Genomic DNA, 23,214 nt, shown 5'->3' with positions numbered 1-23,214 from the left:
AGGAACATGCCAGAAGGTTATGGATAATTGATGTTCCACGCTTGAAACAACTTGGAGTTACGGAGGAAAGGAAATTTCAGAAGACTGAGGTTCGAAGAAGACCTACCTCTAAGGATTGAAGAAAAGCATTTTCTGTTTGAAAGTTTCAGGATGAAGGGGAAAAAGCATTAAAGATCAGGGAAGTCAACATGGCGATGGTGTTTCTGATAGGAGCAGAAGCTATGGGGTGGTTTCAGACTTTCATGGAGGATGCTATTCAGGTGCATAGGAAGCTTGTATGCAAAGAACCATTTGATTTTGCTGGTAGGAGGTATGTAGTAAAAAGAAGGGAGAATGTTAAAGGAAGATACGTGGTGCTTATGGAGTTTTTTGGGGAAGGAAAAAAGCAGATGGTATGCTTCCCTGAAGGAAAGAATTGGATTGGCTGGAAAGAGGTCACAAAAATCTTGAAGGACTACTCTGCTAAAGAGGAAACTATAGAAGATAGAAGAGTGGGACTTGTAGAAGAAACACAGGGGTTTATTGGAGACTTTGAAGTGGGAAAGCAGAAGGAAAAGCCCAAAAAAGAAACAGAAATGCAGATTGGAAGAAGATTGCTGAAGAATTGTTGAAAAAGTTGAAGTTAAACTGCACTATAATTTTAACCCCCTTTGAAAAATGTAAAGCCCTTCTAGAGTTAGTAGGAGAGAAATTGGAACTCCATGCCATGTGTTATCAGTTGGAGTCAGCCTCTGTGACTGTTTCAAAATGGTCCCCTCACTCCAACTCCAAGGATTTGCATGAGAAAGACAAAGTAATTGTTCAAATCCTGGGGTTGTCGTTCCATCTTTGGAGTCCAGATGTTTTTGCCTCTATAGCCACTCTGTGTAAAGCAAGGTTGGATGATTTTGTTGTTAAAGACCTCCGTTCTGCGGCAATATGTCTGAGCAATGTGAATTTGGAAGACATCCCCTGCTCTGTGAAGGTGCTGGTTGATGGAGTACTGTATTCAGCCTGGTTAGTAACAGCCATTGAAGCTGAGCTATGGAGGGAGGGAAGAAGGAAAGAAGATGAGAAGATAAAAGAAGAGTGGTTACGTGGCTAAGGTCAAATGGGTGAAGAAAAGGAGAAAAGAAGCTACACTGAAATAGAAAAGCAATCTCTGGGGAGGAAAAAAGTGAAATAACAGGGATAGAAATATATAAGCCAAGGGTAGAGAGGGGCGAGACACACGGCTGGTCATATGCTGAAGCAGTGACCAGTGGACTTCGATATGGGAAGCAACCTCAAGTTCAAAATTCAAAAGCAGGGGTGACTCAGTCGGCTGGGACATCAGACCTGAGCCGGACTCAATCAGATGGGTCAAATTCTAAAAGCCAATCACGTGCCATTTTAAATGACCACGTGAGAGGTAATAAGGAAACCGGGCTTGGGCTTTTAATGCTTGGGCCTAGTTGCTAGTTTTGTCCCTTGGGCCCAACCAGTGGGCTTAAAAAGGCCGAAACACATGACATCTTTAAAGGACACATGAGCACTAAGGCAAGCTTGACGATGGAAGATAATTTCGGTCCATCATCTTCTTCCTCGACCAAATCAGAAATAGTGGGATGTCGAAGAAAAAACCAGGGGCGGCTATCTTCAATGATGTGGGTACAGACCAAAGGGAAAGCTTCAGCTTCCCCAGAAAAGAGGAACCCAAAGTTTAATATGTGCAGCGGCAAAGGTAAGAAGAAATTGCAAAATTCAGACTCAGAGTTTGAAGATAGTAGTGACTCAGAATCAAGTGAATACTCGAGTTTGGGCAGTATAGATCAAACAGTGAAGATTGATATGAATGAAGCAGAGAGCTTCAACACTGAAGAACTATTTTTAGAAGACTTTTTGGAGAAATCGATCGATGAAAAAGAAATAAAAGATCACGGACACACAGTATTTACAGTTGAAGCTGAGCAGATTACTTCCTCCCTAAACTTAGAGAATTTACCCCTAATCTCCCAGCAAGAACAGGAAACTCAGGAAATGAGACAAGAGGAGACCTTGAAGGTTAGCATGGAGGCAACAGAGAAGGTTAATGACGCAAACGGAGATGTTAACTCTCCCATTCCGATCAACAGAAACTAAGTTTAGGGGATAATCCCGATTCTTTGATCTCCAAACCTGGACCCCTAAACTCCTGTACTTTCGTTCCTCCACTAGTGTCTCCTGGTAAGTGTGTCCATTCAGTTTTGGTTACTAATGTGTGTGCTTTGCCTGAAACAGGTACACCAGCTACCCAACCTGATATCCTGAGGAAGGAGAATGGAGGTTGGAAGGGAGGGAGATAAAAGTTAGGAGGGGGACGAGGGAGGAAGTAGAAAGGATTTGGGGTTTGATTAGAAAATTCTTGGAGGACCTTAAAAAAAGGAAGAAATAGGTCAAGAGGGAGTCCAAAATAAGGCAGACTCAGTTGTAAAGGAAAACACACAAAAACAAGGGAATTAGAGGGTGAAGATGTATGGTAGAAAGAATAAAGAAAAAAGGAAAAAAAGAAGAAGAAAAAAGACAGATGTAGAAAGACTAATATCTAATGTAGAGGGTGATATTGAATTTAGTGGGAGAGGAGATAGAAGGAAAAAATTTAAGTAGGGAGGAAAGAATAAAAGAGGGTCAATCTAAAAAGTGAAAGAATGAAAATAATTAGTTGGAATGTAAGAGGTTTGGGGAGTGCAAGGAAAAGGAGTGTGATAAAAAACTTAGTAAAAAGAGAGGATCATGATGTGACGATGCTTTAAGAGACCAAACTAGTAGAGTTGGATAAAAGATTGATCAAAAGCTTGTGGAATCGAGAGGCATTAGATGGGTGGATGCTTCGTCCTAGGGGGCTGAGGGGTATAGCGATTTTATGGTAGGATGAAGTGGTGGAATCAATGGTTTTCAAAACCAGACCGGACTAGAAAAACCGGGAACCAGTCACCTGACCGGTTCCGTTTTCCCCAAAAACTAGATTTCCCCCTAAAACCGTTGATTTTGGTCAGCGAACCGCTGAACCAGGCGGTTGACTGTTCGAATGGTTTTGACGTTTTTTTATTTTTTATTTTTCTGCCAGAACGAGCCGAGTGTTTGGTTCGAACGGTTGGACCGTTCGACCCGGTAACCGGACCCCTGACCAGTTCGGTTTTAAAAACCATGGTGGAATCAATAAAAGAACTAATTGGCAAATATACCATATCTGTTAAGTTCAAAACAATGGAGGATGGATTCACTTGGGTGTAAACTAATGTTTATGGACCAAATAGTTATAGAGAGAGGAGTGATAAGTGGGAGGAACTGTATGCAACATGGGGCTTGTGGGAAGGTGCGTGGTGTTTGGGAGGTGATTTCAATGTAATTAGATTTTCCAATGAAACTTCTAACCCCCATCAATCTATCACCACTAGTATGAGGAAGTTTAATGAATTTATAGATTTGTGTTAATTGAAGGAAATCCCTCTGTTTCAAACAAACTTTACCTGGTCCAACTTTCAGGAAAACCCAATGTGCTCAAAATTGGATAGATTTTTGTTTAACATAGGGTGTGAGAATCATTGGGAAGGTTTGGTTTCGAGAGCATTACCCAGAGTCACTTTGGACCACCACCCCATTAGATTAGGAATAGAATGCTTCCTACATGGTCCTACTCCTTTTAAATTTGAAAACAAGTGGTTGACACATCCAGATTTTATTCAAAGAGTGGAAGAATGGTAGAAGGAGGATCTAAGGGGGATAAGGTGGGAGGGAATCAAATTCCATAAGAAATTGCAAAGATTGAGATCTAAAATAGAGTGGAATAGAGATCATTTCGGGAGGTTAGAAGAAAGGAAGCTGAAGTTGACTCTTATCTCTCAAATTGAAGAGTTGGATAAGGTAGAAAGTGAAAGGAACCTTCAGGAAGAAGAGAGGGAATTGAGATGGAAATTAAGGAATGAATTGGAGGAAGTCCTGAAGAGAGGGGAAATATCCTAGAGACAAAAGTCAAGACATAAATGGATAAAGGAAGGGGATGGGAACCCAAAATATTTTCATGTGATGGCCAGTGGAAGAAGGCATAAAAACTTTGTGGCTTGGCTAGAAATGAATGGGGAACAAATATCGAATTAGGATGAAATTGCCAGAATCTTTGTGGATCATTTCAAATCATTTTATGGAAGACCCTCGGAGGAAAGATTGAGTTTAGAAGGATTTAGAGTGGCCTTTACTAGATGAGGAGACAACAAGGTGGTTGGAAAGGGACTTTGAGGAAGAGGAAATAAGAAAGGCAGTGTTTTCCATGAATAGATCTAAAGCACCTGTACCGAATGGTTTCACAATGGCTTTCTATCAGGATTGTTGGGAAGTGCTGAAAGATGATTTATTTGAAGTCTTTAAAGAATTTTCCAACACACATATTGTTAGCCCCAGAGTTAATGCAACTTTCTTGGCCTTGATTCCAAAAAAATCTTGATGCTAGCCATCCAAAGGACATTAATCCATTAGTCTAGTGAATAGTGTCTACAAGATAATGGCAAAAGTCCTATCTTTGAGGATCAAAGTAATTCTCCCCTCCCTCGTTAGTCAGTTTCAAGGAGCTTTTGTGCAAGGAAGACAAATAATCGACCAAATCCTGATAGCTAATGAATGTGTAGAGGAAATGAAAAGGTCTCTAAAGGAAGGATTTGTTTGCAAACTGAACATAGAAAAGGTCTATGATATGGTGGATTGGAAATTTCTCCTAGAAGTAATGCAACATCGAGGGTTTGGAGAAAGATGGTGTAGTTGGACGTTTGGTTGTATACAGTCTTGTCATTTCTCTATCCTTGTTAATGGAGTGGTGAAAGACTTTTTCCCAGCTAGCAGAGGGCTAAGGAAAGGTGATCCTCTCTCTCCCTTCATTTTTGCTTTAGTGGCGGATGTCGTTAGTAGACTCCTCTCTAAGGCAGATAGGGAAGGCGGGTTTAGGGGGTGGAGAGTGGGTAGAGATGATGTTCCAATTGCTCATCTCCAGTTTGTAGATGATATCGTAAATTTCTATGAAGGGGGAGACATTAGGAGAGTGAGGAGATTGAAAGAACTGATTAAGAAGTTTGAAAAAGTTTCCAATTTGAAAATAAACTTAAATAAGAGTTGCATAGCAGGGGTTAATATGGAGGAGAATGACTTGAGCTTGATAGCAAATTGCTTAGAGTGTCATATCACCCCTTGGCCTTTGAACTATCTAGGACTACCCCTAGGTGCAAAGCCGAAGGAAAGCAGTTTTTGGGACCTAGTTGTGGAAAGAAGTAAAAAGAGGTTGGCTGGTTGGAAGAGAAATTATCTCTCTTTGGGAGGTAGGATTGCTCTAATAAGATCTACATTGGCTAACCTACCCATCTATTTCCTCTCTGTTTTTAGGATCCCACCGAGGGAGGAAAAGAAACTGGAAAAAATCATGAGAGACTTTCTTTGGGAGCCAGTAGAAGTCAAGATCACTTAGTAAGTTGGGAGGTGGTGTGTAGAAACAATGAAGAGGATGGATTAGGTATTGGGAATGCAAGAAAGAAAAATACAGCACTCCTAGGGAAATGGTTATGGAGATGGCCTTTAGAGAGGGAAATTTTGTGGGTTGAGATAGTGGCTAGCATACATGGTAGATCAGAGAATGGTTGGGATGCTGGTGTATCACGAAGGGCTACCTTGGCAGCACCTTGGAAGGCGATCCATAGCCTCCTCCCTCAATTCCTCAGGTTTATCAAGTATGATGTTTGCTTAGGGAATTTAATTCGTTTTTGGGAAGACATTTGGTTTGGTAATCGGCCTTTAAAGGAGTTGTTCCCCTCTTTGTATTCTATCTCTTTGTACAGAAATGAGGTGATCTCCAGTTTTCTTGTTCTTCCTTCTTTGCCTTTGAATCTTAACTGGGATCTTGGGTTTCGAAGGGGGTTAAGGGATGAAGAGGTTAATTATTTGTCAGAACTTCTTCTCCTTGATAAAGTTTGCTTAGAGCCTACTAATCCTGATAGAAGACTTTGGTGCCCAAGTCCTAAAGGCCTTTTTTCTTGTGCATCCTTTTTTAAACCTCTTTGCCAGTCCCCCTCCTCTTTGTCCTTTTCTTCGAAATAAATTTGGGTTCATCCGGTTCCCCCTAAAATTAAGGCTTTTTGTTGGGAAGTGGCTCTTGGGAAATTTAAAACTCTGGATTCATTGCAAAAGAAAAGACCTTCTCTATGTATTTCCCCAAATTGGTGCTCTCTATGTAAATCCAACGGTGAATCTTGCTTTCGTCTACTAATTTCTTGCTCATTTGCTAAAGAAATCTGGGATTGGTTTTTCTCCTTGTTTGGGTGTAGGTGGAATATGCCAACGGAGATTAAAATGCTATTTGATCCATCAACCTTTGGATTGCCGAAGAGAAGGGGAAGAATAATGTGGAGATGCACTAGAGCAGCAGTGATCTGGACATTATGGGAAGAAAGAAATGCAAGAATCTTCCAAGAGAAGGAAAGAAGTAAACAACAAATTATGGAGTGTGTTATGACCAGGGTTATACATTGGTTGCAAACATTGGACCTCTTCAAATATTTCTCTTTTGATGATATCTGGAAGAATTGGAGCTTCATAGCCTTTAGTGCAGTATAAAAAAATTAAAGCAAGGTCGGTTTGGAATCCTCCCATTGAAGATTGGCTGAAACTAAACTTTAATGGGAGCAGCCAAGGCAACCCTGGTCCATCTGGCATGGGAGGGGCTGTGAGAGACAAGGAAGGAAATTTAAAAGCCATCTTTTCAGGACCAATGGGACATGGAGACTCTTTAAAGGCAGAACTATATGCAGCTCTACAAGGCACTCAGATTGCAAAAGATTTAGGAGTGGAGAAATTGATGATAGAAGGGGACTCCAAGGTGGTGGTGGGTTGGCTAAAGAACCCAGATTTAGTGATTTGGTGTTACAGAAATGAAATGAAGAAATTCAAATGGCTCACCCAACAGATGATTTTAATTATACAGTGGGTGGGAAGGGAGGCCAATGAACTGGCTGATTCTCTAGCTAAGCAAGGGGTAACTAGGGATCAGATGTACTAGGCCCATTTGTAAATCTGCTATATGTTTTTGTTAAAAAGTGAGGCTGCACCTCGCCTCACACTGAGATGCTTGTAACAGATGTAATCCTTTGCTTCTAATGAAATTTAATGATAGTTATTTATCAAAAAAAAAAAAACAAAGGTCATACCTAACAAAAGGTTGGAAAGGTGGGAGGACAGCATGGATGGCCTTCTAAGGAGAGGCTCTAGTAGCTCCAATCAGCCTTCTAGCATCCCAACTGTCAGTTGCAAGCCCATGGATGCCAATCACTATCTTAGCCCAAAGCTTGTCCTTATCCACAGGTAGCCTCCAAAGCCACTTTCCTAGCAAAGCCACATTCCCTTTTGTTAATTGCGTAGACCTAACCCACCAAACTTCTTGCTTCTGCTCACTATTTCCCAACTAACTCTATGGTCCTCCTCCTCTGGTTCCCATAGTTCCCCTATTAATTTTTTTTTTCCATTTTTCTACTCACTCACTGGTATCTTAAAAATAGACATAAAATACACAAGCAAATTAGCCAATGTAGCTCTTAACAGTGTGATCCTCCCCCTAAAGACAGATAGCTTTTCTTAACAGTCTCTTGACAAATCTTTCTACTACAGGATCTCAAAAGTTACTCTTTTTTGAATTATCTCTCCGTAGTATCCCTAATTACCTCAGTGGCCAATGTAACACCTCACAACCCAAAATGTTTGCATACTCTAGCATCTCCCCTTCTTCCATATTAACACCCACAATACACCTTTTGTCAAAATTCACCTTAAGGCTGGAATTCTTTTTTTTTTTTTTTTGAGAAAAGTTAACTGAATTCGTTAAGAAAGAGAGTACACAAGAGGGTGTACAGAGAAGACAAACAAATAGGGATCCGACCCCTGAAAATTACACAGAAGGGATCTTATCACAGTACATCACTTCTAACAGAGAACCTAATTTTGCTAACCCATCTGCAAGAGCATTAAGATTCCTTGGAATCCAGTACAGGTGTACGTTTGTATCTGCCAGTAGACCCCTTGCCTCTGTCAGAAAATGACTGAGTCTCTGTGGCCCAGTCTCTTGTCTTCCTAACCACTTTATGGTGTTTGCTGAGTCTCTCTCTATGGATAGATGCTGAATGCTAGTCTTTTGATTAATCGAATTCCTGTAAGTGTAGCCATCACTTCTGCCTTTGTAGAGTCAGCTATACCTATCGGCCCACTGTACACCCAGCGAGTGTTCCAATTTTCATCCCTTAGTATTCCTCCAATACCAGCAGTACCGGGGTAACCTGAAGCACTTCCATCGAAACTTATTAGAGTCCAAGTTCCTTCCCTCCTTGTTAAGGGGCCCCTTGGATGGGGAAGAGGAGTGAGGAGGGGGAGGAGAAAAGGAAAAAATCAGCATCCCTGTTTAGGTCATTTATAGAGACTCCTCTAAACTTGTCTGAGCTGGAAGCACACTGGTTACATAGATAGGTAATGTGATAGATCAGATCAATCTTTGTCTTAGCCTTGTTCTCAAAGAAGCGGTTATTCCTTTCTTCCCAAACTCCCCAAAGTACAGCATGTAAAATTATTTGCCAATATACCTTACCTCTTTTACTCAGTCCTTTGCCTTGCCATTGATGGAGCAAGTCCTGGAGGTGGTTTGGAGCAACCCAGATGTACCCAGCTAACTGTAGAAAATGGCTCTAGATGTCCCTGGTTTCCTGACAGTGAATGAAAAAGATGGTCGGTTGATTCCCTTTCTCATGCAAAGGATGCAGACATGAAGGGAGATGAAAAGTCTGCCAAAAATCTTCTTTTGCAATAGCTCACAAGTGTTTATCTTGTTCAGGCAAGCCTCCCATACAAAGAAACACACTCTAGAGGGGATGTAGTTGTACTAGACCTTCTTGAAAGGGAAGTGATAATTCTGCTACTCTGCAACCAGAACCTTGAAGAAAGAAATGGAGGAGAACTCACCTATAGGGTGAGGTTTCCATACACGGGAGTCTTAGGAATTAGGGGATATGTATACTTCTCTGAGGGAGAGGGGGAGTTCAGTGAGCTCATTGATCTCTGAATCCCCCAAGGGTCTTCTAAAGCTCAAGTTTATGTTGCTCTCATTAGGGGAAGAAGGGAGGCATTGGGAGATGGTTGCTTCTTTGTTTAGGGTAAGGTTCAAAAGTCTAGTGTAGGAAACTGCTAAAGTAGTGTTGCCCCACTACAGATCAGTCCAGAATTTTATTCTAGTACTGATCCCGGTCACGTATCATTTTTTTTTTGGCTAAGTACCTCGTCATCTCGTCTGCTCCCAAGTGGTCGATGACTCAGGGGCTGAAGTGGAGCTCCCTAGTGTAGTGCAACCCGGCTGCTCCCTGCGGGAGATGATCTGCCCATCTTTGTAGACGGCGGGAACTGAGGAACCCATCCTCCCTGCAGGAGATGATCGGCTCGTCTTTGTAGACGGCGGGAACTGGTTGCCTACAAGAACTGAATCAGAGAACCCGGGGTGGCTTACCCGGCGGGGACACTCCGATAGCTAAGTCAGCACTTAATAGTGAGCTGAAAATGATATTAGAGAATGAGAGAGCTAGAGAGCAGAGATCACCCTTCATTTTCCTCTTTTTCGCCCCTGGGGGGTGAGGTCTTTATATACTGGAGTCCTCATGGGTTTGGTGGAGCAGTTCCTGGAGTCCCGCTGTGATGGGACCTGCTTTCGTGTTAGGTGGGGATAAAGCCACCAACTGGTAAGGTTGCCCATTTCCGCCTAAATCGGGGAGTGGGTGAGCTAATATAGCCGTTACAAGTCAATCCCTTAAAATGCGGGGTATGGTGGTGAGCTCCTCGGGGTTGTCATGCGGTGGCCGGTCTGACTAAGAAGCGAGCTGCCTGTAAGGTGCCAGGCTGCATGATGGTGAGCTGCCTGTGAAGTGCTGCATGGTGGCGAGCTACCTGTAAGTGTTGCATGGTGGCGAGCTGCCTGTAAGTGCTGAACTGTTTGGGTGGCGAGAGTGTCGGGCTGACCAGGTGTCGAGCTGCTTGTGAGGTGCCGGTCTGACCAGGTGCTGAGCTGCCTGTGAGGTGGCGAGTTTGTCTAAGTTGCCAGGCTACATGATGGCAGGCTGCCTAGTGGCGAGTTGCCTGTAAGTGGCGAGCTGCCTGGTTGTCATGAGGCTGCACCTAGTTGTCACGAGGTGGCTGGTGTCACAATGTCACTGGAGGGCCAAATCCGCCCTCATCAAGTACCATTGCCCACTTTAAACCTTATGAAAGGAAAGAATTTGTTAGAGGTCGAGATGATACCTTTCCAAGGGCTTGATGAAGTTACACAGTTTGAATGAAGGTTGCAGTCCCAACCATTAGTGTCCAACCCATACTTACTGGTGATGACAACTGCCCAAAGAGAGTTCGTCTCTTTAGGGAATCTCCACAGCCATTTTCCAAGTAAAGAAGTATTCTTCTCATTCAGGTCACCAATTTCCAGCCCTCCCGCCTCTTTAGATTTACAAGTCTGAGCCCAACTCACTAGATGACTTCTTTTCTCCCCTCCACCATCCCAAAGGAAGTCTCTTTGAAGTTTCCCAATCTGTGTTCTGATTTTGCCAGGAATTTGGAACACTAAGAAGAAATAGGTGGGCAGAGTCTTAATGAGTGTTAGCCCTTTTGACAGATAATATCGTTTCCAAGTAGCTAGCTTCTTTTCACATTTTTCCAACACCGGCTCCTGAAAACTTGGACCTTTTGGGTTCTCACCCAGAGGCAAGCCTAAATAGGTTAGGGGAAGGTTTTCCACACAGCAGTTCACAATTTCCTCGAACCTTTCCACAAGAGCTTCTTCAACTGAACTGATTGTCGCTATACTACTCTTTGTGAAGTTAACCCTCAGCTTGGTGACTAGTTCAAAGCAGTTTAGCACCCTTTTCACATTAATTATGTTCTCCAGATCAGCTTCCAGGAATAGAATAATATTGTCTGCAAATTGGAGGTGGGAAATGTTGAGGACACCTCTTCCTACTTCAAACCCTTTTAAATTCAGATTTTTTGCCTTGTCTACGAGCTGGCTGAAAACATTCATCACCAAAGTAAAAAGAAAAGGGGAGAGAGGACATCCTTGTCAAAGACCTCTGCTTGCCTTGAAATAACCTTTGGACTCTCCATTCAAGAGGATTGAAAACCAGGTTGAGCTAATTCATCCTTTCATCCACTGCAACCATTTAACTCCAAAACCCCTAAGTTTCAAGACTTGAAAAAGAGGCAATCCTAATCAATTTTGTCATATGCCTTTTCAAGGTTTAGTTTGACAAGGAAATCGACCTGCCACTCTTCCTTCTCTCTTCAAGACTTTCGTTTGCTATTAGGATACTGTCCACAATTTGTTGACCTTTCACTGAGACCAAATCTCCTAGGACTTCTCTTGATCCTTTTTGCCAACACCTTTGCCAAGGCTGTTACTTTTTTCCTCAATCTCTGAGAGGATAGAGCTTTCAGAGAAGAGTGGTTATGTTGAAATCTCTGAGAGGACTTCTCCATCCAAAATACCTACCTGATCCTTTTGGTCTAGATCCTCAATCTCTGAGAGGATAGAGCTTTTTTCCTCTACAAAGGATTTGAATTCTTCTTTCCCCCAGGTTTTCAGATTTCTATTTAGGAGTTTCAGCTTCTGTTGAAATCTGTGTCCAGCCCAACCCTCTACTTTATATTCCTCCCAGAAGGAGGTTACTTTCTTATGAAAGTCCTTGTGCAAGGTCCACATTTTTTCCAACCTGAATGGGAATTTTACTTTCAGAACCTTGTCTGTCCGCAGGACTAGTGCCCAGTGGTCTGAAGTACAATGGGGTTTGATTTCTTGGATGAGATCTGGAAACTGCTCTGGGCAATCTAGGGAAACCAGAAATCTGTCTATTCTGCACCTTATCATATTTTCTTGCATGTTTGACCATGTAAATTGGCCATTGTGAAGGGGGAGATCACAAAGGTTGTGTCTGTATATGAATTTGGAAAATTCCCTCATACTTCTAGTCACTTTTTTTCTATTGGAGTTTTCTTGGGAGAACCTTGTGACATTGAAATTAGCTCAAAATCTGTACTAACAACTTGAAATTCCTAACCTGGTTTCTATTTCCTCCACAAAAAAGCAAAATATAGGACAAGCTTCCTCTGTAATCTCTTGGGGAGTCTCCCCTATCTTGTACATCTTCTCATGTACTTCTTTCTTTAATGAAATTTGGTTAACTTTCCTTCAAAACAAAGCAAAGTATTATCTGCAAATTGCAAGTGTGCAATTGGAATACTACCACAACCAACCTTCCAAAGACCTTAGCAATCAGACTGAATGGAAAAGGAGATAGGGGATCTCCTTGCCTAATCCATCTTAAGGCCCGGAAGAAATCCACCACAGTTCCATTCACCAAGTCTTAACACATCCTCTTATGCACGTATACCATCTCTCCCCAAATCCAAAGCTCCTCAAAACTTCTAATAGAAAGGACAAATCCGCCATATCATAACCTTTCTCCAAACCTAATTGGCAAACAAAGCCTTTCTTCCCACTTTTTTGAAATCCTCCACACATTAGCAATTAGGATTTGGTTAGTGATATGCCTACCCCTTACAAAAACACCCTGATTTGAAGAGATAATGAAAGGGAGAGCAACCCTAATCCTTAAAGATAGGATCTTAGCTATAATTTTATAGAGATTGTTCACCAAGCTAATGGGTCTAAGCTCAGTAGGATGTGTTGCGTCACTTTTCATAGGCACCAAAGCAATGGAAGTCAAATTAAGGTCTTGATTAATTACTCCTCTTTCATATAACTCCCCAAACACTCACAATAGATCATCTTTGAAAATGTCCCAACAGTCTTGGTAGAAGGCCATTGTGAAACCATCAGTTCCTGGTGCTTTGTATCTATTAATGTTTTAAAACGCGGAGGCGTGACGTAAGGCGTTCCACTACCTAGAGGCGTGAGGCGTGAGGCGTAGTTCAGAATGCAAGAGGCGTAAGCCTCCCAAACACAAGGAAGTGTAAGCCACCTTAAGAGAAGGGGGGTTTAGGAGGATGATGAAGAGGAAGGAGGGAACTCATTTTTTCTTTATTTTTAATAAAAATCTTTTATATTAAGAAGAATAAAGCTGCATAACATTAGTTCAAAGGGGGGGGGTCTTGTCGAAGTGGAGCAAGATCCCCCCTAATTCAAAAAAACAAATTGGACTACATCAAAAAGGGGGCAGGGGGGGGCCCCAACTGAAGGGGCAAGGGGCAAACCACTTTCTTTCCCCTTATCTCTTCTTCCCTTCCCTTTCCTTTCCTTTTCTTTCCTTTTCTCTTTTTTTTTTTCTTCTCTTTCTTTTTCTTTCCCTTCCCTTTCTTTTCCTTTCCTTTCCTTTACTTTTTTTTCTTTTTTCTTTTTTTTTCTGTCTTTTTATTTCAGATATGCTTGAGGCGCATGAGGCGTATGCCAGCACGCGTCATGAAAAAAGCACAAGAGGCGTACGCCTCAGAGGTGTCAGCACCTCTGGCATATGCCTCAGGGCATTTTGGGAGCGCCTCGAGCGTATGCTTCCCACACCTTTTAAAACACTGGTATCTATCCACTAAGAAAATAACCTCCCTAAGTTCTTGGTCAATCAAACCACTCAAATGATATTCTTTCCTTCAAAGGTCTTTTGTAGATTGATCTAAAATGTTCTTTAAAAGCCCTGGCTATCTCATGCTGATGTGTCATAGAAACCCCATTAACCACTAATCTTGAGATATTATTCCTCTTCCTTCCAATAACCATTGCATGGAAGAATTTGGTGTTCCTATCACCCTCCTTAATCCACTTGTGCCTTGACTTCTGTCTCCAACTTATTTCCTCCTTATGAGGAACATTTTTCAATTGCTTCCTCAAGGATCATCTTGTTTATCTTCTTCCTCAAAGGTATCCCTCTCCTCCTTTGTATCTAATTCCTCAATTTGGTTAAGCAAAGATCGCTTCCTCTCTTTAATCCTCCTGAACTCCAAAATGTTCCAATCCTTGATTCTGGATTTTAAGTCTTGCAACTACCTGTGGAATCTCATCCCTTTCCAGTCAACTCTTGGGTTGCTCTTCCCACAACTCTCTGATCTTTTGTATAAATTCCGGATGACACCACCACATTTTTTTTTTTTGATATCTACGACACAACCACATATTCTCAAAACGAAAGGGAGCTGGTCCTCTTCCAACAAATCCTCCTTGCAGATGGAGATAGACAATGGTCTGATTCCAGACAGTTAACCAGCCCAATGCTCCTCCCAATCCACCAAGAAAAGAAATCTATTTGTTTGGAGAAAATTGGGCTAGCTTGGAGATTGGATTAGGTGTGATTACTATGAAGAAGAGGCAACTCTTTTTGTTCAGAAACATTTATAAACTGATTGAACCTTCTCATACTTGTGGTGATACCCTGTCTCCTATTATTTGTTTCTTCGGCGAATCTGATCACATTAAAATCTCTGTCAATACACCAAGGTCCCTCCCACAATCCTCTTATATCTCCTAATTCCTCTCACATTTCATTCCTCTCCCTATATCAATTCAGACCATATAGATCTTTTAATACCCATTCAAAACCACCCTCCACTTGCCGAAATTTTATAGATACTATGAATTTGCCCACAAGTTCTTCAATTCCAATCACCTTCTTCTCTCTCCATGCTTATTTTCTCTTCACTCCCCTCCTATTAATCCCCTTCCTACTGTCTCTCCTTTGTCCTTTCCCTTCTCCCACTAAACTCCTTTCTACCTTAAATGCCCATCTTCAATCTCTCAACTCAATTCTTTTTCTCACCTTTCCTTCACCCTTATTCTTAAATACGTTTTCATACCAAGTGACTCCTTGACACTACACCCAAATTTTCTAGCAAATTCCACCAAATCCTCGTACTTTTTTTTATCAATAACTGAATTTCATTAAATTAATACAAAACGATTACAAGAGCAGAAGAGGTAAACTTTCTTAACTCTCCATGGTATAAATTAGCTATTACAACTGAGCCCAAAACATATCACTCCTTCCCACCCCTTGCTTTGCTAATACATCAGAAAACCCATTTGCAGTTCCTTTTACCCAATTAAACTCCACATCCATAGTTTGTGTTAACCACTTAAACCTTTTCTTTTCATTATTAAAAACTCAAAGTCCTTGTCCTTCCTTTTTGCAGCCACTCCACTACCAACTTTGAATTGCCTTCTATAATCAGCTTTCTTGTATTCATGTCCTTTGCCTTTTGCATTCCCTCCATGACAGCCAACACCTCAGCCCTTAAAGAACACCAAACCCTCATGCTTGCCATCTTCCTTCTCCATTGTACCTGCTCTATCTACTTCTCTTTCTCTCCCATTCCCCTCTACCCTCACAACTTTAGTGCCACCCTCCTCAATTCTATTAATGCTGCCTTCTGCCTCAGATTCTTTTCTTTTTAACACCTCAAATAGAGCCTCTATCATTTCCCAAATTCTTCTGCCTTCCTCCACCACATCCAACACCTTAATTGGCCCATCTCCTTCCTTATCCTCAATCTCTCCATTCACCCTTTGATCAGCAATATTCTGGGCTCGCAACTCTGACAGTTGTAGAAAACCTGGAGGATAGCTGACAGGCATAGAGCTAAAGTCAGTATCCAAAACCGAAATGACCATTGTACCTGAACAAGAATGATTAGAAGAAGACTGAAGGGAAGGTTCTGTAGTAGATTTCTGTTGGGACTTGGGAACATCCTGCCTCTGTGTTATTACTTGTTCACCCTCAGGAATTTGTTGCTTATCCCCACCTAATGTCTCTCTACTAGGCCTTTGAAGATCCTCAACACTTCCCTTATGGACACCCTACCAAGAACTTTTGTTTTGGTTTGGATTTTTTCTGTTCAGGCTTTGGAGGTTTTCCCCAACGACCTTGTGTGAGACTTGTCTTCCTTCCACCCCTTTAACATTAAATTAACTTAGTAAACCTACTACCCTGGCTCTGGTTGATGGGTCTAGACATGGCTGGCTCAGAGTTATAAGGGTTGAGCTGAATCTTATTTTGTTATGGGCCTGGTCCAGGTTCAGACATGGCCCCAGTCTTGACCGCCTTGACAAAGGTTTTGGGGCCCATTTTCCTCCAACACCTGCCCTTCCCATCTTTTTATCTCCCCCTCTCTTTCTTCATGTATCCCCATTCCACCAATGGGCTTTCATATTCAACCTTCAATCAAGTCTCCCACAGAGATGCTTTACATTCTGTAATCAGCCAGACCTTCAACCACCAGTCGTCAACGAGCATATCTAGAGCTCGGGGTATTTCACCTGGTTTTAACCCCATCACAACCAGTCTTACCGCATGAAGATCGTTGAAATAACAACTAACAAGGATTCTCCCCAACAACTTCATAATTTTTCCAACAGATTGTTCATTCTAGAGATTGAAGGGAAGTTCGAAAAGAATTACAGTAAAGAATTCATGAGGAAAGTCAAGTTGGTTACAAGATGTGTGCCATCTTTCAAGCATCACCAAGCCCTCCAAAGTTTCCAATGTCTAACATTGCTTTCTGATTGCAGAACGGTCTAACTGAAGCAAGGGACTTGACCTCAAACTTCTTCAAAACACAATACAAAATCTTTCCCCAATCTAGAATATCTCTTGCAACTATAAGGACAATCCGTTGCCTCCAATGTCCAATATCTTCATTCAATATTAGTTTTCGGTTTATGTTATAATCAGCCAAAAATGGTTGAAGTCTCCATAATCTCGCCCATCCTTCCTCCTGAATCTCCTTTGACTGTGAAACAGAGGGTAAGGTTTTATTAGCACCTCTTGTTTCAACAGCCACTTTCTCACCTCCTCCCACCTACATCTTTCTATTCTTCTACCATCCTTAGTTGAAACTCCTGGATTTTATCAGTGAACGCCTTCTAGCCTTTTCTCTCCCTTCTGTTATAGCAACAAACCACCCTTTCATGTTTTTCCTCATTTCTTCTTCATAACCTTTCCTCATTATGCCTAAGGAGCTCTTCCACCCCTGTTTTTTGATAGAATATACTACTTCCACGAAACCTTTCAGCCAACTAACATCTTCACCCACTAGGAATATCATGGCTCTCTTATCTTCCCTGAACTTCAAAGCCGCAGCTCCTCCACTTCTTCCTTACTCAAATAAGTTTCTTTTCTTTTTTTTTTTATTTTTGCTTCAAGTTTTAGTTCTGTTCTCCATCTCATTGCCTTTTGGAACTCTGTCACCCATCTCGTCATCTTGAGGAACTTGATTTTCTTTATGGAGACACCAACTGTAGAGAGATATATTGTTGTTGTATTTGGGTTTTCTTTTAGGGGGGTGTTGGAGGTTACAGGGGTATATTGTAGTGTTGGTAAAATTTGGGGACTTGTATGTATTTATGGGAGGAAGAGGGGCCTATGTTAAATTCTAATATAATTTGGCCTTTTGCTTATTTAATCCATTGGTTGTGTGGGGTTAGGGTTGAGTGAGAATGGATATTTTGTTGTGAGTCTATAGAGAGGTCAGCTATGTATCTCTTGCTCTCATAATGGATATTTTTCCTTATCTTCCCGTGGATGTAAGCTACTAAGTCAAACTACGTTAAATCTTGGTGTTTTCTCTATTTCTTTTTATTTTCTTCTTGATTTGATATTCTATTTTATGTTTAGCTGACTTGGTATTAAAGCAGGTTTAGTGTAGGAATTAGTTTGGTGAACCAAGGAAGACTAGCAATCGAGTTACTATTCATGGTTACTGTTCGTGCAAGGTCTGTGGTGCTTGAATTTGTGAAGCACTTTGTTAGGAACTTTTACCATTCAACGAGAAATATTTGTGAGTATTTTTCATCTGTTTTTGGAATTTTGCCAAACCCCTCTAAAGGGGTGATATTGCTTCTTTCGGAAACCAGGAAAAAGTAAAATCAGATTTGGATCTTCTTTCAATTCTTTCACATTTGGTGGAATCTAGACTTATGCTTTTAGAGTTCATGCCATTTTTATATGAAAAAAAGGAAAGATCAAAGGGTCATATAGGCAAGGAAAGCTGATCTGGTTGGAAAGATTTATTTTTTTCCTTCTCATCTTGTGGGTTATATGCTCCCTAGCATATGATTCATATCTTCAAGCAGATTCTGGTTTTTATGTTATTATTTGATTAATTTTCTTAAAGGTTGACTGCTGATTATTTAGTCAAGTTTGGTGTTTCCTTTGGGAGTTCTTACTTTTCAAAGAAATGTTATAGAAGCTCTGCAACTTCTCAAGTCTATTTATGATTATCAAAATCAATGTTTTAAAATGCGGAGGCGTGACACAAGGCGTTCCACTACCTAGAGGTGTGAGGTGTAGTTTAGAACGTAAGAGGTGTAAGCCTCCTTAAGAGGGGGGGATGAGGAGGAAGAAGAATCTCGTTTTTCTTTATTTTTAATAAAAATCTTTTATATTAAGAAAAACGTAAATGCATAGCACTAGTTGAAGGGGGGAGGGGTCTTGTAGAAAAGGGGGTTTGCCCCCTAGCCAAGGAGTCCCCAACCCACTTTCTTTCCCTTTATCTTTTCTTCCCTTCCCTTTTCTATTCTTTTCTTTCTTTTTCACTTTTTTTCTTCTCTTTCTTTCTTTTTCTTTTCTTTTCCTTTTTTCCTTTTTTCTTTTTTTTTCCGTCTTTTTACATGAGGTGTGCATGAGGCACATGAGGCATATGCCTCTAGCACGCCTCATGAAAAAAGCATATGAGGCGTACACCTCAAAGGTGTCAATGCCCATAGCATATGCCTCGGGGTGTTTGGGGGCAACTCGCCTGGAGGTGCACCTCCAAGCGTACACCTGCCACACCTTTTAAAACATTGATCAAGATCAACGTGTGATATTGGGTCTCAAGGTGACTATTTGGTGTTTAAGGTGCAAAATTTCTATAATGGTTCCCCATTGTTATGATCAGTTCTGATCTGATCTTGTTTGTAGCTTGGTTTGATATTTAGACTATTTTGGTTATTGATGGATGTATTATCATTAGCCAACATTTGGTTTGTTTGCCTCATACATGTTTTGCATGGAAGGTGTTTGAAGAAATGTTTCAGTAATGATCCTTCACTATGCTCATCAGTTCGAGTTATTGTTGAGGAAATCCTCAGAGTTTTGATCTCTTTAGGTGACATGGGATTTTGATTCACTTTATCTAGTTGGCTTTAGTTCGAGTTATTGCTCCGGTTTATGGAGTTCACCATAGTTGGCTTTCCACTAGCCAACTCTATTTGGTAATTCTGTTGGCATTTCTAATTATCTAGTTGTTTGACATGGTTGGTTCTTCAGTTCAGTGATTGTAATTGGCCTTTTGATGGCTAACTTCAATTTTTTGGCATGACATGTGCTAGTTTTCTGTTGGCTAGGGATGGCAATTGGGTGGGTTTGGGCGGGTTGGGTTTGAGTTGATCTTCAACCCAACCCATTCAACCCACTGGCCCGTTAATGACCCATTTAAAGAAAAATAAATGGGTTGGGTTGAACCCAAACCCACCTTGACCCAACCCATTAATTTTAAGTCATTAAAACACAAAAGAAATTCAAAAATTATGGAAACTAAATAAAATGCAAGGAAATTTACAGGAAAGTATAGCAAAAATTATAGAAAATGGAAAAAAATAACGAAAATTGTAGAAAGAATACATAAATGCAAGGTGCCAACCAGCTGGTTGGTAAGGTCTCTTGCCGGTTGGAGACATGGGATCGAATCCCCCCTGCACCTGGGTTGGGGGATGGGTTACCCCCCATTGTGTATCCCTTCAAAAGAAATAAAAAAGAATACATAAGTTATAGAAAATACAAAGAATGCAATTGACGATATTCTAAGGAAATGGGTGGAAATGGTGAGAATATCCTTAAAGAAGGCTGTGATACATAAACAATGGGAGCCACCAGAAAAAGGGCTTCATAAAACTTAATTTTGATGGTAGCAGCATGAGGAATCCTGGGCCTTCGAGGGAGGGGTCTTTACTTAAAGTGGCAATGTTCTTGGATCCGGTTGGAGAAGGGGACTAATTAAGGGCAGAAATAATGTTGACAGTTTTATCATCCATAAAAAAAATGTTTACAATTTACTTCTTCTTTGATGCAGGTTGTTCAGAAAGAAAGAGAGGATAAGCTTGCAGAGAAATTGAAAGACCGACTGAACCGGTATGTTCAGGGACACAAAGAGGACTTTATCTGTTATGCAGAAGCTGAAGTGTCAAGGCTTTCTAATGCAGGTACCATGTTGATAAGCTTCTAGCTTTGTGAATCCTCTCTAGCTTATTCCGTTGGTATATCTGGCTGCTACATATTGTCTGCTTAGCATTTGAAACACTAAAGGTTTACTGCTATGTAGTTCCTACAGTATTGTGTTTTGGATCTGCTAAATCTCTGGGTGGGGGCATTTTGCCATTGAAGCAAATTGCAGCAAAATTGGGTACTGGAAAAGGGAAAAAAGGGGGGGGGGACATGCCTATTTTACCATTGAAGCAAATTGCGGCAAAATTGGGTACTGTAGGCCCCAAACTAAGAGGGGAAAAAGGAAAGGGCTGGGGGGATGTCTCAACCAACCACTACTTGTCTAATTTTACATCATTCCTTGAATGGATTATTAAGATAGTAAATAGGAATTGGCTATGCCATTGAATTTGTATAATTAGACTTATTAGACATGCTTATCTCTTTGAAGCAGTTGGGACTGTTTCTGATTCTTTTATCTGTCGCATCCTTCTATAAGTTTTAATATCAGGAGTTGGAACCATTAACATGTCCAACTTTCAGTTGCATACATTTAAAATGATTTTTTTTCTTTATATTTTCCTGACTGTTCCTCAAACAAATAATAAGTGTCCAATGCTTCTTGCCTTTATGTTGTTATACTTCTGATTTGTTTGTTTCTTTGTTTTCTGCAGCTTATGGTGTTGATATGTTGAACACAATTGGTTATATATATGCAAGACAGGCAGCAAAGGAGCTTGGAAAGAAAGTGATGTATTTGGGAGTGCCGTTTATTGCTGAGTGGTTTAGGAATAAAGGGCACTTCATTAAATCTCAAGTAACAGCTGCAACAGGTACACCATACTGCCCGAGGTGCCCAAAAACTACTACGCCTAGTTGTTTTTGCTAGTATTGTTTATACATCCTTGGTGTATTTGTCTGTGTACATTGTTGCATGCATGTCTGCTTTGAGCTCTTTGTTGTGTTTCAAGGTACCTAAAATTCAACTGTTGGCATTATCTTTTTTGGCGGATCAATTGATTGAGGTTGGTGGCTATTGCAGGTGCAATTGCTTTGATTCAACTGCAAGAGGACATGAAACGACAACTAAGTTCAGAGGGGAATTATACTGAAGAGGAACTTGAAGCATACCTACAATCTCATAAAAAGTTGATGATTGATTCTCTGTGGAAGCTCAATGTTGCCGACATTGAAGCCACACTTTCCCGTGTTTGTCAGATGGTTTGTTTTTCTCATCTGTGCTTCTTCATAGCTTGTTATTTGTGGAAGATAGCTACCCCTGAATTTGATTTTTGCCAGATGTGTTCTGTGGTAACATGTTCATCGCAAAATTGCAGGTCCTTCAAGATAGCAGCATCAAGAAAGAGGAGCTTCGTGCTCGTGCCAAGGGGTTGAAAACACTTGGAAAAATATTTCAGGTACTATTTTGTGTATCTTGATCCATGATATTACTGTTTTTCATCAAGTTCCTTATTTTACATTGGAATATGATAAAATTTAGCGGGCCAAGTCAGCCAATGGGTGCGAAAATGAACCTATGCCCAACAGTTCAGTTCATAAGCTGAATGAAAGTCAACAGAACCATGATGCTAGTTCTCCTGATTCATCACCAAAATTTCCACCTCAGTACCCATCTTATGCAACAAACGCAGCCCAGGTATTTATTCCTTGTTTCATTTTCATTTGATAGTTAATCCATAAATCAAATCTTTTTACACCATTTGATCACCTGATAAATAATGATTTGATGACATTTTTGATAGATTCATCAGCTTCTGCAAATCCTTGAGTAATGATCTAGATTGTATTCTAAGAAAATCTATGAATTTTGTCCCATACCTTTAGGACAATCCCTTCTTTGCTTTCTGTTACTGGGTTTTGCTGTTTTTTTCCTTGCTCTAATTTTCCTTTCCAATTGGATTATACCTGCTAGAGCCCTTATGTGGAGGCTCCCAACATTGCTGGTGTTCCACACTTCAACTTCCCAATGCCAACAGCTCCACCTGGTGCACAGAGGTATCCTTAATTAGCAAGTAGGGAGCGAGGGATTTTATCATTTGTCAGTTTCATGCATCATATACAACACCCCTTTGACGTATCGTTGGCATGGTGGAGATAATTTGTTGATGCTTGTGTTTGTATTGAATAGTGAATTGTAAGTTGGAATGTTGCCCCACATTCATATCAGCACGGTGATGTAGAAGACATATTTAGTCATATAGAAATAGAAGTAGATGTGGGGTTCGTTCGCTGCATTTGGCTGAGTTGGGCTGGCTCCCATGTAATTTAATTGTTTCTTTTAAGGGGCAGGTTTTCCTCAGCTCCTTTGTAAATTTGAGGTTCCAAGCGTGGCTTGACTTGTCTTTCCTTTCTTTGATAGTGTATTGGATTAACGATTAAAACGTGTTGGCTGTATGAGTATGGTTGCATTAATCAGAACCGCTCCATTTGAGTCAAATGGGTTAAGCCATATTTTCATAAATTAAGAACTAAAGGTACAGAATAGATAAATTTACAGAAAATTATAGGAATTTTTAGAGAATTGGCAGAACTGAACATGCCTTTAATACCATCATTATATTAAACAAGTGTGATAAAAATATTGTTTTACCAAAAAAATAAAAAGATGTACTATTATTAATGATGAAAATGGTTAAAATGCATATATATATATAGAGAGAGAGAGAGAGAGAGAGAGAATTAATGTGTAACCTGAAATTTCAGTGGTTAAATTGATCTAGTTATGAGGTTATCAGGTAACAGGCATTTTGCAAGTTGCAAGTGGTTTGGTGGTGAAATAAGACTTGGAAGTCTGGTTGGTGTGTTGGACAAGTTGGCCGGTCGATTCTGTTGAAAACATGGACTCTAATGCTATACTTCACTGGTAATTCTGTCGGCAAGTCACTCCACAACCAAAGTACCAAACTCCTATAATCTATATGATGACTATTACAAGTGTTGTAGTGGGCCATTCTGCCTTAGGAGT

The 23,214-nt window shown here is 40.7% G+C and overlaps 1 protein-coding gene across 2 annotated transcripts in view; it reads left to right on the top strand.

The window, feature by feature from the left end:
* The window catches only part of LOC104606928 (DNAJ heat shock N-terminal domain-containing protein), a 50,551-nt gene extending 27,865 nt beyond the window's left edge, over positions 1-22,686 (top strand). For both annotated transcript variants that reach the window (XM_010272370.3, XM_010272371.3), the window contains exons 6-11: positions 20,098-20,227; positions 20,903-21,061; positions 21,271-21,449; positions 21,566-21,646; positions 21,730-21,885; positions 22,162-22,686. In XM_010272370.3, coding sequence (XP_010270672.1) covers positions 20,098-20,227; positions 20,903-21,061; positions 21,271-21,449; positions 21,566-21,646; positions 21,730-21,885; positions 22,162-22,254 — 798 coding nt within the window. In that variant the 3' untranslated portion in view covers positions 22,255-22,686. The remainder of the gene's footprint in view (positions 1-20,097; positions 20,228-20,902; positions 21,062-21,270; positions 21,450-21,565; positions 21,647-21,729; positions 21,886-22,161) is intronic.
* Positions 22,687-23,214: the final 528 nt, after the last annotated feature.

Source organism: Nelumbo nucifera, chromosome 6, assembly GCF_055504915.1.
Source record: "Nelumbo nucifera cultivar China Antique chromosome 6, China Antique-T2T, whole genome shotgun sequence".
Lineage (NCBI taxonomy): Eukaryota > Viridiplantae > Streptophyta > Magnoliopsida > Proteales > Nelumbonaceae > Nelumbo > Nelumbo nucifera.
Note: the sequence above shows the minus strand (reverse complement) of the source record. Positions and strands in the feature narration are given on the sequence as shown.